Consider the following 15,014-nt stretch of genomic DNA (forward strand, 5'->3'; position numbering starts at 1 on the left):
TACATGTATTTTGTCTGTGTGTAACTTGTGTGGTTTCATGATCGGCTAAGTAATGCTAGCGTGGCGGTAGTAGCAAATCTCTCAGTAGCAGAAGGTCGGTTTGTAGTGTCACAATTGTGTGAATGAGCAGCAGCTGTTTCTGTTATGATAGAGGCTCTTCTGGCGACGGGGGGGGAGTCTTACAAGCGCATGGAGCAGGAAGTGGTAGGACGGTTGTGTTTCTGATATGAGACCAGTTGTGCGGTTTTGCTGACAGTGCATCTGGTTTGCATTTCTCTCGGGTTTGCTGGCCGCCAGTCAGTGCCGTGTGATCCTCCGAGAGCAGAAGTCTGCCGTTGTAGTTTTTTTCTGGAGGTCTTGAACCACACGTGTACCAATGTAGTTTTTGCGCTTGTGGTATCAGGTTCGCTGCTTCTAAAAGACTTCATCTCGGGGGTTTGTAACCTCTACTATTTTGCTGTCAAATCTTGATGCGTATGTTTTGTGTGTGTGTGCTTTTATGTCCAGTTCTGGGAATGCTGAAGTCCCTGCACCAGCTGCAGGTGGAAAACCGGCGTCTGGAGGAACAAATCCGAACTCTCACCATGAAGAAGGAACGACTGCAGCTCTTGAGCGCTCAGCTCTCTGTGCCTTTCACCCCTGCGAGCACCACGGCCACCGCTGCCTCTTCTCCTCTGTACCCCAGCAACACTCATGCAGGTTAGACACACACGCTATCTTATGCCTCTTGTCTACCCTTAGAGTTTTCACACACTTCATCTGGACCGTTACAGTCTAATCCCACCCCAAACACCCCACCCCCCACCCCGATCCACACATACATTCACACATACATGCACACGAGCCCACCTTTCACCCCGTACGACCCCTTCCTCCCCCTCTGTTCTGCTCATGGAGGCTCCTCTCCCAGCTCAACTCTAGCTAATCTGGTCTCCACATTCATGTCAAGTTGCAAAATCTCTCTCTCCTCCAGACATGCTGCACAGCAAGAGCATTCAGCTAGGCAGCAGTGTTTTAACAGAGTCCTCTCAACCCTTGCCCACTCAGGTAACTTCCTCTACCCCTGCTCTGCAGATGCCATCTGCTGGGACTGATCACCTCTTTAGTTGAGTCAAGTGTTATATTATGTATATCTGTACATAGTCGAGTGTGTTGCACTGATGTGATGGTGTAGTACGTAATTGCATCGTAATGACAGATTCATGGGATAATTGGTGGCTGTGTGATGTTTAAATGATTTGCAGCAAAAGTCTGATTGAAATTATGCTATATCTATTTGGTTGGACAGGTTCAGGAGGCGCGCCTCTCTCACGTTGACCTCTCTTTTCTCTCTCTCTCTCACACACTCTTGTGCTTTCTCTATTCTTTCTCTTTCTTTCAGGATCCCCTGTCTGGTGGCCATAGTAGCGGAAGTAGCACGTCCTCTCTCTCCACCCCTCCGTCTGCGGCCCACAGTCCCCCCCAGCAGCAGATGAATGGAGTCGGCATGGCCGGGGTGGCCATCCAGCCTGGCAATGCCAACTCGTCCCTGCCTGCCATAGCCGGGGTGACGGGTCTAATGGGCGCTCTGCAGGGGAACCACCTGGCCATGAGTGGTATCGTGGGTGCCCTAAACGGAGTCATCCAAACCTCCCCCAGCCTGGCCCAGAATAACAGCCCCCTGCCCCATCCCTCAGCAGCTACCAGCGCATCCCTGCCCATGTCCAACAGTCTCAGTAACAGGTACAAACTGGCACTTGCCGCCTTAGGCTTTGCATTGAGAGTCCTTTTTGTTAAAGAGTAAATTTGATTACTTTGGGAGGGAGTGGGAGGCACTGGTTGAGGATCCATAATTAATGGTTTAGATGCCACAGTCTGGATTAGTAATAAACTGGCAGGTGATGCTGTTGGAGATGTGGATTTCTCACAAAAACTGTCAAGAAATTGGCCAGTTCATATTTTACCCCCAGAGCAAAAGAGAAATGAAATATATGTTATGTTTTTTATACGTTATAACATATTTATTTAATCAGTGAAAACAGTCATATTGTGAAATATTATGAAAGTATAACAAAGTAATTTTCTGTTTTCATATAAAATGCCATTTATTCCTGTGATGCAAAACTAAATTTTCAGCACCCATCACTCATTTTAAGAAATATATATTATAGTCTATTTATATATTGCATTTTTTTTAATGTAATTCAACATTTTCTTTCATTTATTCTTTTATTTTGGGGTGAATTGTGACTTGGACATGTTTGTGAGATTCATTCATACTGCTTGGCATTGTGTAATGCATTCATATTTTCTTCAACTCTTCTGCTTGCCGATCTCTCTTGCTTTCGCTTCGGAATGCAGCAGCATGACCACTGTGAAAACCAGGTGAGGATTGGCTTGCTTTGGCTTTTTCTTTCTCACTTGCTCATTTTGTTCCTATGCCTGTACATCTGCCTCTGAAACAAAATTGTGTACTCAAAATTGAACCACTGGTGTTTTCAAAGCAAGTTCCAGCTTAAACAGCCCTCCCTTAGGCAAGAACTGGACCATTAGTTATGATTACAGTCTCTTTACTTTAGCATACAGAGGGGTTTTATTTTATATGTAATAGTTTTGTGTGGCCATGGCCAAGAAGTTTCTGAAATGCTGACAATTTAGTTTGCTTATGAGGGCTTATGTATATGTGTTTGCAGTGCAGCAAGGCTTTTCAGCGATCAGCACAGGCAGATCCTCCTCCATCAGCACCAACTGCAGCAGCTTTTCAATTCTCAGCAGGCCATACCGGTAAGAGGAGCACTAGCACACATACTCCTTTACACAGCCTTGGAGTCTAGAGTCTGTTTGTTCATGTGACCTATAACATAAAGTCCACACAGCAGCTTATTTTGGCCATGATCCTTGTTATTAGTCAAGATGATGCTGTCCGAATGATATATAATGTAACATTTAGGGGCGAATAAATCTGAAATAGATTTAAATACATGATATCAAGACCACAAAATATATGCATGCTTACTTATAAGAATCCTACAAACAACCTTATCTTTTGATGATTCAATGCCAGAAAACTCTCATACGTCACAATGGCTTCTTCCTCAGAAGTGTTTATTTTAGCATCCTGGCAGCTTGGAATTGCAATTTTGAGGAAACTCTTGCCACTATTCTGTGCAATATTCATCATACGGTCCGTGGGCAGGCTGTGGGTGTGCCATCTTTGTCTAGACATCTCATCATACTCTGTTTGTCTGTCTGTTTAGGAACAGCAGCAGGCTCTGCTCTATCAGTTAATGCAACAACAACAACAGCAGCAGCAGCAGCAGCAGCAGCAGCAGAATGATATTTACGGTCAGCAGCTGCCAATCAACAGCCTCCTGCCTGCCACGCAGCCAGCCATCACCACAAACCCCTTCCTCGCCATGCACAACGACAACACTCCTAAAACTGGAGTTGGTACTGCAACTATCAAACAGACAAAAGTATTAACTTATAATATGGATTCATTAAATATTTTTTATATATATATATATATATATATATATATGTGTGTGTGTGTGTGTATGTATCTATCTGTGTGTATGTAATATATGAATGAATTCATATGAATATATAATTGTGGTAATATATATTATTTTCAATAATTTTTGTAAATGTATTACATTAATAGAATGCTATAATACATTTATATTCATGTATAAATGCTAACAAATGTATTGTTTTATTAATGTAATATACAATAATAATTATTAGAAAATAAAAATGATATAAAAGCTATTCATAATTGTATATATTAATATAGTAATATAAATATATTAAAATAAATAATGTTTAACATTTTCTTAATATTAATATTTTAATATAATAATATTATATACATTGTAATTACATTATTATAATTATATATACATATATCATTATAGTATTTACAATAATTATAATTTTGTATTGATATTATTGTATTGTATTTATTGTATATTTTTTATTTATACATTAGATTTACACCTGAAAGCTAAATAAATAAGCTTTCCATTGATGTATGGTTTATGATAGGACAATATTTGGCCGAGATACAACTATTTGAAAATCTAGAATCTGAGGGTACAAAAAAATCTAAATATTGAGAAAATTACCAAATTTTTTACCAAAGTCCTTAGCAATGCATATTACTAATGATAATACATTTTTTATATATTTACGGTAGGAAATGTACAAAATATCTTCATGGAACATGATCTTTACTTAATATCCTAATGATTTTTGTCATTTAAAAAAAATCTATAATTTTGATCCATATAATGTATTGTTGGCTATTGCTACAAATATACCCAAGCGACTTAAGACTGGTTTTGTGGTCCAGGGTCACATATATTTATATAAAAATATATTTATTATAAAAGTTATTTTATTTACAAAGTTTGAGAATCACTTATTGAAATTGTGCTTGTGTTTTATTCAGAGACTGGGAGAGAAGGCGGTGTCTGTGACAGGACAGGAGAAGACCTGATGTAGAAAACAGCATTTTGGAGTAGTTCTGTCTTATGGATCCCTCTCATCTGCTCACCCCAAGAGCCTTGCAATCTGAGCAGCAAGACCAGAACATTCACCCACAGCACGGAACCCTCACCAGCACCAGCCTTCATATATACACACACTTGCCAGTTTGATGCCCATCTGGCAAACAACATGCTGCACTGAGTTTGAGTAAATCACTTGCTGTAAACTTACTGGATCCCATTGGGGCCAAAAGACAGGCTTACACAAATATGTGCACGCACACGCACGCACACGCACGCACACGCACGCACACACACACACACACACACACACACACACACACGGTCTCTCTCACCCTGCCAGTGTGCTGAAAATGACACACTGGTGCAAGTCACTCTGGGCGGAAAGTGTAGATCGAGGTCTCGGATGGGGATTGTAAGATGAAGATGCTTCTGGAACAGTATCTGCTCACCGCTGTTACCGCTCTGTACCCCTTTAACAAGAAACATGTAACGATAATCTCAATAAAAACGATATATTTGTCCATCTGTGTATCTAAAAAGCGATGAAGAGATCAGACATTTGTGCACCATGAAGGCCTTCTCTGCATCCTGATCTTGAGCTTTCCCTGTGAGGAGGCATCCCAAAGGTCCACAAACTGTCAAACTGTATGACCCTGCTGCACTCTTTGAAGAGCAACTACCTCTCAAGCCAGGACACACAGACTAGGCCCTGAGCCCAAGTGCCTGGCCCACGATCTCCAACTTCTCAGTGAGGGGCCGCGCGCTGGAGATGCTGCCAGTCTGTCTCTCTCTCTCCTTCCCTTTTTAGTTTTTCCTCCAGTCGATCCATTTTTTCTGAAAAGATTTAATACCAATCGGCGTCGCTCAGGCAATACCAGTTCAGAGAGTCCCAGAGATCTCTGCCTGTACAGTGACTACACTGAAAAAAAACTGATTTCGAATGTTTGTGCTGCATTAATAATTTTTGAAGCCTACTTTCTATTATTCCTTTCTTATTTATTTGCATTCGTTGCATGTTGGGCGCAAGGTGATATATTCGAATGCTCAACTGGCAAAATGTTTTTATGCTACTGTACAAACTTCTCACCTCTTTTGAGTATTGTAAACATTTTGATGAACATGTCTTGTTTGAATTTATAAAAAAAGAAAAAAGCCTACTTGATAATTTTGTGGACTTGTACATACACCTGGTTTTTCCTTTTGTTGCTATGTAAATCTACAGATGCATATTGGATTAAGAATAAGCTCTCAGAATAAATAAGATTTAGTTTAGCACACTTTTACCTCTTTTCTGTTGTAAATACATATTTGTGATTCACTTAGTGGTGTGAAGGACTGTTTCAAAGCACTGTCAGTGTGTTCAGATATTTTCCAATAGGCTTTCCACAAGACTGATGTCTGGATAAAGTGTATTAATTTATTTTTGTATGTGCAGGGACTTTTTTGGTTTTATATGTTATAGATGTGTTATGTCCACGTTCTCATGTATCTGTACAGAAATTATGCAAAATCTAAAGTTTGTATTTAAAACATCAAAAGTGAAACCACACGAGTCCTGATTCATATTAAGAAATTCTGAACACTGAGGTTGTAGTGTTGCGCTTTTTTTTCAGTGATAAATTAAAATGTTTATTACAATTCTTGCATCTTGCAGTGCCTTTTTTATTTAACAGTCTGTTTTAGCATAGCAAAACATAACTTTTTTTCATGCTTTTAAATCCTTGCAAAGAATGCTAACAAATTATGCTAGAATGGACTTGCAAACCTCTTTTCATTAAAAGAATGACTCATTCGTAATTCAGACTCATGACAAGTATTCCAATTACAGATCTCTCCTGTTAAAATGCGACGGCATTACATTCAGTTCCAATGAAGTGCTTCTAGATTATAATTAAAATAAATATCTTTACATAGTTTAAAGTGATAGTTCACCCAAAAATGAAAATTCTGTTTATCTACTCATCTTCATACCATTCCAAATCTGTGTGCATTTCTTTGTTGTTGAACACAAAAAGACGACATTCTGAGTGTTGATAACCAACCATTTTTGCCATTGACTTCTATTGTTGAACAGTAGAAGTCAATGGGAACCGAAACTGATTAGTTCCCAACATTCTTCAAAATATCTTCCTTTGCGCTCAACAGAACGACATACAGGTTTGAAACAACATGAGGTTGAGTAAATTCCAGAATTTTCGTTTTTTGGGGATGAACTATCCCTTTTAACACTTGGCCCTTAACTACAATGGGCCCTTGTCACATTTCCAGGGTTTCTCTAAAGCAGAAGTTGCCATAGTTGGGTCAGCTTGTATAGTGGTGAACAGAAACTACAACAAATATATTTTTGGCATTCCCATTTGCCCCAAAAGAAAAGAATCCACGATAGAATTTCAACTATTTTCAAAAAGATGAAAAATGCAGAGATTGATATTAATACATTGGTAAGAATAGAGAAAGATGTCAACTCACACAGCAGTGTTACCTAACATTCTGAAATACACATTTAAAAAAAAAAACACGCCATCAGTCCATAGTATGAATATCACAGCCCTGATAAAGATGCCAAAACTAAACTTGCATTGAGATTGAATGAAATATGCCATTCATATCCATTTATCTTGGTGAAATTAAGAACTCTTTACCTTTATTAAAATTATACTACTTGTGCTGGACATATAAAGGTCAATGGATCAGCCACATGCATATTTCTTCAATTATGAGCAAGGAAACAGACACTAAACTCCGTCATCCCCACCCCATTTGTACTCTCAAGAACCCCCATATTTCTGCAGTCTGTCCTTGTGTTTGCTATTTGGTGAGTGGAACCCATTTCTCAGCATGGCCCCCAGGGACCTGCCCACTGTCCCTGCCCAGCTCTGAGCGCTCCTGCTGTGGGAACAGCAGGCCCCTCTCTCCCCTCAGCTTCATCAAGCTGTCCAAACTACTGACCACCCTCTGACCCCTGACCCCTAAAAGCGGCACGCACACAATGGGGCCAGTGACAGCATTCGCACATCTGAAAAATCTTCGCTTAATTTTAATCAGAAGAAAGCATTCTTAGAACGTCATATTTTGTGGGGCACCGTCGCGCTTTTCCCATGAAATAAGGAACTCTTTTATGTCCTAAACGTGAGTTCTTAAGTAAGCCTCTAATAATATTTTTATTCCATTCGCACGACAGTGATAAATAAAATATTTAGTTATTTAGTCCTTTCCCACCCAGTTAGTGATGGCTTTGTGTTAATGCCCGCTCAGAGAGCAGATGGGGTAATAGGAGGCCGAGGGCAGAGAGCTGCTAAAGCCTGTGTCGCTCACTCTCTCTCTACACTCTTAAAAATAAAGGTGCTTCAAAAGGTTCTTCAAGCGATGCCATAGAAGAACCATTTTTGGTTCCACAAATAACCATTCTGTCAAAGGTTCTTTAAAGAACCATCTCTTTCTTACCTTTTTATAATCTGAAGAACCTTCTTTCGCAAACAAAGAACCTTTTGTGAAACGGAAAGGTTCTTCAGATGTTAAAGGTTCTTTATGGAACCATTTAGACAAAAAGGTTCTTCTATGGCATCGTGAAGCACCTTTATTTTTAAGAGTGTACCAGGTGCACTGGAGGGGGTGATCCAGATTTTAAAAAAAACCCACTGAAGATCCTTAGCGACGATTCATTTTCACCCCTGCTGCCTGTAAGGAATGGATTCAGCTTACAGGTATAGGTAACAAAAGCTGCTAACTGACAGAGCTGCTGGAAAGGGAGGTGACTGATTTATGGTCCTTTTCTTTCTCATTCTCGCCAGAACTGTAACCCCGAATGACCATGTCAAAATGAAATTTAGGAATATTATACGACCACAATGAAAATGTGTGTTTTGAGCTCCAGCCTGCTAATTAATTATGCCATTAAAGACGCCCTGTCTTTAAAAATGTGGGGGAGGCAGAGACAGGTTTTATTATGTTCACGTTTAATTTACTAATAATTTGCTCAGAGGATGAGACGAATATTTGAGGTGAATCTTACCCTGCTTTGCTTCAGTTCACTGCTCTTCCTATGCTTTCTGTTCCTGTATACTCATCTGTACCTAAATGTTAATGTTATTTTATATGTTGTTGTAACTAATTTAATTATATAATGTGTGTGTGTGTGTGTGTGTGTGTGTGTGTGTGTACCTAAATGTTAATGTTATTGTATATGTTGTTGTAACTAATTTAATTATATAATGTGTGTGTGTGTGTGTGTGTGTAAATGACAACTATGTGATACATACTGTGGAACATAAAGTTTAGTGTTTAAAATTATTTTGTGGGCTTATTAGCAGTTTTTTTTTTTTTTTGCTTTTGCTTGCTGATTTATTTGCATGTTTTTTGTATGTTTCTATGTTTCTAATGTTGTTGTTTTTCTTGCATGATTTTCTAGCTTGTAGTTTATTTGATTTACAGGGTCGATCTCCAACAACAAATGGAAAAAAAGGACAAGGAAAAGAATGAAAACAGAAAAATATGACAGGAAAAAAACAAACAAACCGTAAAAGCATAAATAAAAAGTATAGGCAAAAATACAGTTGCATACAATTGTAAATACAATTGCAGTTTATAAAAATGATAATAGCAATAACAACAATTTCTTTGTCACATTCTTCTTTTTGGTTCTTCATCAAAATCCAGTTGTCATTTAATCAATTTTTATTCTGACAAACTGAATAGGATTAAAAGCCCAATCAAACATCCTTCCAGATGATTCTGAATCACCAAAGCCACATGATTGTTTTATTACTACTATTAAATCAACCCCAAATATCCTGCTCACTGCTTTTAAAATCTACATCTAATGCATTCCACTGTCCATTTCTTCTGTCTTTCTTTCTTTCTTTCTTTCCCTCTTCTCCCCACCCACCTTTATTTCTCCTCCCTGTTTGGTTCGTGCTGATGATTTCCAGCTGCTCAGGCACCATTCTGTTACATCTGCTTCTGCTTTAGTAATTAATAGCTCACTTTCCTCTCCCAGTCAGATTGGGAGACTGATCCCCCTCCACCCCTCCACCCTCTCACACACACACTCTTCTCTCTCCTGCCCTATCAGACCTGTCAATCACGTCCAGGCTGTTTAAACATGCCGCCGCCACCCCCCTCCCCCTTGCTTTCTTTCTTTCTCACTTGCTCTCTATTTTTCTCCACCGCTTGCTTTCTCTCTAACTTACTCTCTCTCTCTCTTTTTTTCTCTCTTGCTTGTTATATGCTCTATCTTTCTCCACTTCTTAGCTGCACCCCCCTCCTCCTGCTCCTCTAGGTTTATTCATTCACATCTTGGGAGTTTGGACACCCCCCCTCTTCAGTCCCATCCCCCTTGTTTCCAGCTGAACTCCTGTCCAACATCAACGGTTTCAATCAGTCTGCCAGAGGCCTATCGGGACACCAGCTCTGGCTCTCCTGGGTAGCCAATAAAGAGCCATTTCTGTTTATTTGGGTGCCTAAACAAAAACATTTATTTGTTTGTTTATATTGAAATAATTGTTTATAATCTTAAAATATTTTATATTTAAATAAATAGGCTAAATATTGTGTGCTGTGTGTTCAGTGTTTAAAATAAAACATCCATTAATAATTTGGTGGGATTATTAGCAGAAGATTTGTTTGGGTGATTAATTATTTACATGTTTATTCATTTTTTGATTTGGTTTACTGTTTGTAAGATTTACAGGGTAGATCTCAAACAAAAGTACTAATCATATTAGAAAAAAAAGAAACCGACAAAATGACAGGAAAATACAAAAAAGTATTGATACAATTGATTTATTATATAAGAAAGCTTAAAGGAAAAATCTTGATCAAATCTTAAATTATTATTTTTTTTAAATGTAGGTTGTTACTAAAAGTGTTGTTACATATCTTGTTTTAGTGTTTGAAAAAATTAAAATAATAATATGGATAAAAAGTATCAATATAATTGTGATCGATTAAATCACAAAGCTTGGAGGAGAGAAATCTTGATCAAATCTTTGATTCATAAATGATTTAAAAAATAAATAAAGTGTGCTACTAAAATTTTTTATAAATTTTTCAGTGTCTGTAAAAACTATAAATAATAATATTATAGATAAAAAAAATATTAATACAGCTGTGATTTATTAAATCACAAAGCTGAGGAGAAAAATCTTTATCATATCTTTGATTCATAAATTATTTTCAAATACTTTTTTCAGTGTGTTACTAAAAATGTTATACATCTTGTTTCAGGGTTTGTAAAAAGTATAAATAATAATATTATAGATTACAAAAATAAGAATACAACTGTGATTTATTAAATCACAAAACAGAGGAGAACATTTTTTATCATATCTTTGATTCGTAAATTATTTTCAATTAATTTATTATTATTACCAGTAAATCATTTCTATTAGGCTTTAGAGTTGCTCAGGGCTGTGTTCACATTCTGAATGCCTCCTGTGCAGTTGTGGTTCACCGTGTTTCAAGCTCTTCGGCCAGCTCGAGGGGCCCCATCGTACACTCTCCACCTCCTCTCTGTCCTTACAGTATGTGTCCTCCCCCGCCATTGAGGGAGATTAGCAGGGCTGGGTACAGTCCTGAGCCTCCCCCAAACTCATCACTGCCTCCCTCCCACGGCTCCAGCCATGGACCCCCACAGGTTTCACTCCTGTTGGATAATGGTCCCAGTGTGGCCCGGTGGGTCTCAGACACATCTTTCTTCATACGCAGACAAGCTTATTCTTCTTCCGAAGTAACGGCACCCCCCACCACTAAACTCCTAAAGCGATGGGACCAAGAAACACACACTGAGAAGTTTAGAGCAACTGATGAGAATTAATACTGAAGAAGACATGCCAACTTATTTGTTGTAATACAGGCTTGTAATAGTGTCAGAAAAAATAGAGGAGGGGACATTTTTTCCAGCTGTGTTTGTAACAAAGGCAGTTTGTTAAAAAGCAGTTTAGAAATGTACTGTGTGTGAAGTACAAAAACAATGCAGCTGTTACAGCTACTTCACTATAGGAGTGGGCTTCTTTTTTGGCAAGAATTTATTGTAGTAAGGAAATTGTTCAAATGAATTATGCTTTTCATTTCAACCATTTTAAGTATTTTAATTCATATATGCAAACAAATAGGAAACATTTCCATGAAAAATGGAAATAAAGCAAAAACATGAAGTATAACAACACTAAAAACTGAATGTAGAATATGTGTGTGTTGATTTCAAATGTAAATTGTCATAAATAGGCCTATACACTGCCATTGTGTACACTGGACGGTTTTACAACCCTCTCAGTCTGGTCAGGCATTATTTAACATGTAATCAAATACATAAAAAACCCTAACCCTCGATGAAAGTGATTTTAAAATGATTTTAAAATTTGGTAAAAATAATTAACTGTTCATTTAACTAAAACGAAAGAACAGCAGTATTTCTCATTAAAAAAAATACAGCAAGATCTAAAAATAAATTAATACAAATATAACTGTATCCGTGCTGTAAAGTGACCATTTGAATCTCCGCGGTGGTTTAGTTCCAGGCGGTCGGGGGAAGCGTGAGTGCGGAGGGAACTGACCTCTGCATGGGGGGAGAGAGGGGGACTGAGCCCCTGCGTGACATTAATCTGCCCTGTCACCCTGTCTCTGGGATCTGCACAGGAGCATACGGCACAGGAAGCATGTCCTCACTGGAAGTAAATCGTTCTAATCAATAATATCACATACTGCTTTTTCATTTTGTGGAGGCTGCACATAAACACCTTTCCATCATATCCATAAATAACGCGTATATAAACACAAACGTGTATTTCCAGTCACAATTCGCTTAATTCTCCCGATTTTCATTCTGTCGGGGTCTGCACGCTCGCGTCGTGGCACACACACTCTTTCTGTGTGCAGTGTGCTCCTCCGGTCGTGCTCGGTAACAGCAGGCCTCTCAGCGGTGTGTGCTGATTTTCCCTGCCGCCTCTGACTGCCGCAGCCGGAGCTGAACAGCAGCGAGGAACAGGAGCTCAGCGAGCGCGCTAGAAAGCCTCCAAACGCACGCTGATACACTGATAATTATCCATAAATGTAGAAAATAATGACAAAATATAACCTTAATCGGTAAGGTTTACTAAAAAAAAGACACACGTGCATTTTGTTATGTAAGTATTAGCCTACAAAAGACAAATATAGGCTGTATGAATGTTTGTGTTATTTATGCTGGCCTTTAGAGCTGTTATACGAAATTTTAAGGGGAAAAGAATGCAAAAATTCTACAGTAAAACACGTTAATTTGTGGTAAAGGGAATGAATGCTATTTTAAAAGACGAGTGCTTTTACTGTAAAAATGTGTAAATACGTTTTTTGACAGGCTATGTTTGAATTAGGCTTTCATTTACGGGGAAGCTGGAGGTTGCATTTTTTCCCTTTTCTATCATTATTTTAGTGTGTTGTTGATTGTGATTTGTGTTTATGTGAGACTTTGCTCTGTATTCGTGTTGTTATTAGGCAACAGTTGCTGGAAAGGCCAATTTTGAGAATTTATGTGGTTTTCCATTGTGCACATGAGATATTTTTACTATTATTTTACAGTAGCATACCGTTCTGAACCACAGTTGACAGTTTGTATAGTACATTCAATAACAATAACATGCCCGTCAAACAAACAAACAAACAAATTAATAAAATAGACAGGAGGTGATGAATACAACATATTCTTGTTTTGTTGTAACCTTACTTTAAATAAAGTTTGTATATGTAGGCTATAGAAAAACTAAATAAGTCAAGAAAAATAATTTAAAAAACAACCAACCTCTTTAGCACAGATACATTATAATTCCAGGCAACTTGATAAATGTGACACTGTAGTGTTGAAACGTCTTGTAGGCTAATGGGGTAAAAATAGATATCACTTCATTATCTGAGCAGCCCCCATCATAATTAATAAAATAGTCAGAAGGGGGTGTAGGCTACATTAAATTATTCCCATTCCCAATAATGTCCCAGAGAAGGAGTAAATTGCATATCATTTCTTGATACAAGAAAAGCTATTCATTTTGTTCTGAGTCAGGAGAGACATGCAGTGATAGGCTCACCTGCCTCAAGCTTGTTAATTATGGAAATGTGAGTTAGAATCAACTGTCACTATTATGCTGCGGAGCCACTCTCTTGAGGGAGCGATGTGTGTGTGTGTGTGTGTGTGTGTGTGTGTGAGAGAGAGAGTAAGCAGGCTCTTTCATTTTAAGCCGTGCAGTGAACATGCATGTCATGGACAGAGGCTGCTTTGGGCCACTGCAAATCTCAGGAGACTTCATTAATTATTCAACCCTTTAACTCCCAGAGAGACAAGCCCGTTCTCTGTATGTGGCCAGTAACTCCAGAAAAAGACCATACTGGTTACTGGAGTATATGCAGAATAGAGATCACGCGTTACTATGGAACCAGCGGCAGGAAGATTCGGTGCATTTAATAACAAGAACATCGGCACAACTAACGCTAATTTTGGAGGGAACGCCGAAAGAAGTGTGTATTGTGTAGGCTATGTGCAGAAGCAACCAGAGGTGCATCTGGGGTGGAAGAGGGGGGCCAGGTCATGCTGATTTTAGACGATAAAGTCTAAAGGCAGAATTAACAAGTGCAACTTTAGTTTTAAGAATGAAACTATTTTGAATTGTAATTACAATTATTTTAATTAATTAAATTAATAATTACAGTATTAAAATCATAAAAACTTAATTTAAGTAAAACTCAGATACATAAATTTATAAGTAATTTGTTAGACATATTCAGGTCGCGCTGCGAGGGATTCACTTAAACTCCCAAAGATAGGCCTACATTTTGATCATCTGGTGATCGACAAACAGGTATGGCGTCTACCTTGAGTTGGGTACATAAGTTTGGACATATTAAATAAACTACTGAATAAACATATTAGTTAATGAAGTAAATGGAAAATCCCAACCGTGACAAAATATAAATAAACGCGTGCGTGTGTGTGTGTGTGTGTGTGTGTGTGTGAAGGATGGGGTCGACTAAATGCCTCCAGTGTGTTCCGCTTGTGAAATTGTATGCCTTTAAAATAATGCTATGTATTTTGAGGATGTACATTTTACTGGCGTTTTTATGAGAAGTACAAATAGGCTACAGATGGTATGGTTGTATTAACAAACAGCTCAACTATTATAAACTCAGAACTTTCTAATGTTACATGATTATATTAAACGTTGCGCCTGATTAAATGACAACAGAGGAACCTGTTTCAAGTAAAAATTCTCTTATCTTTTCTATTCTGCCTCTTAGAATTTGGATCAGTTGGTACCACATATTTGCAACATAACTAAAGAGGCACAGCTTGCAGTGTCGAAAAATCTTGTTATTCAGATAGGCTATATCAGGGAATATCTTGTATGACAACTACTCTGTTATTGAAAACCCCTGTAAATTCCACAGCATTTTCCATTTAAAACATGGTCAACCTAAGGCTGACATATTAAAAGGATGAGGTCATCGAATGCCAGGTGTGCATTTATCAATGTAATCTATGAGTGCAGAGACCTCCCA

The 15,014-nt window shown here is 38.2% G+C and overlaps 1 protein-coding gene across 6 annotated transcripts in view; it reads left to right on the forward strand.

The window, feature by feature from the left end:
- LOC107549202 (protein AF-10-like) overlaps window positions 1-5,768 on the forward strand; it is a 59,287-nt gene extending 53,519 nt beyond the window's left edge. For 2 of the 6 annotated variants that reach the window (XM_016230197.1, XM_016230202.1), the window contains 7 exons: window positions 508-699; window positions 974-1,047; window positions 1,382-1,722; window positions 2,341-2,364; window positions 2,673-2,763; window positions 3,237-3,455; window positions 4,433-5,768. In XM_016230197.1, the coding sequence (XP_016085683.1) occupies window positions 508-699; window positions 974-1,047; window positions 1,382-1,722; window positions 2,341-2,364; window positions 2,673-2,763; window positions 3,237-3,455; window positions 4,433-4,480 (989 nt within the window). In that variant the 3' untranslated portion in view covers window positions 4,481-5,768. The remainder of the gene's footprint in view (window positions 1-507; window positions 700-973; window positions 1,048-1,381; window positions 1,723-2,340; window positions 2,365-2,672; window positions 2,764-3,236; window positions 3,456-4,432) is intronic. The other 4 variants (XM_016230199.1, XM_016230201.1, XM_016230198.1 and 1 more) reach the window with 4 other exon arrangements.
- Window positions 5,769-15,014: the final 9,246 nt, after the last annotated feature.

This window comes from Sinocyclocheilus grahami, unplaced genomic scaffold (genome assembly GCF_001515645.1).
Source record: "Sinocyclocheilus grahami isolate Dianchi unplaced genomic scaffold, SAMN03320097.WGS_v1.1 scaffold365.1, whole genome shotgun sequence".
NCBI lineage: Eukaryota > Metazoa > Chordata > Actinopteri > Cypriniformes > Cyprinidae > Sinocyclocheilus > Sinocyclocheilus grahami.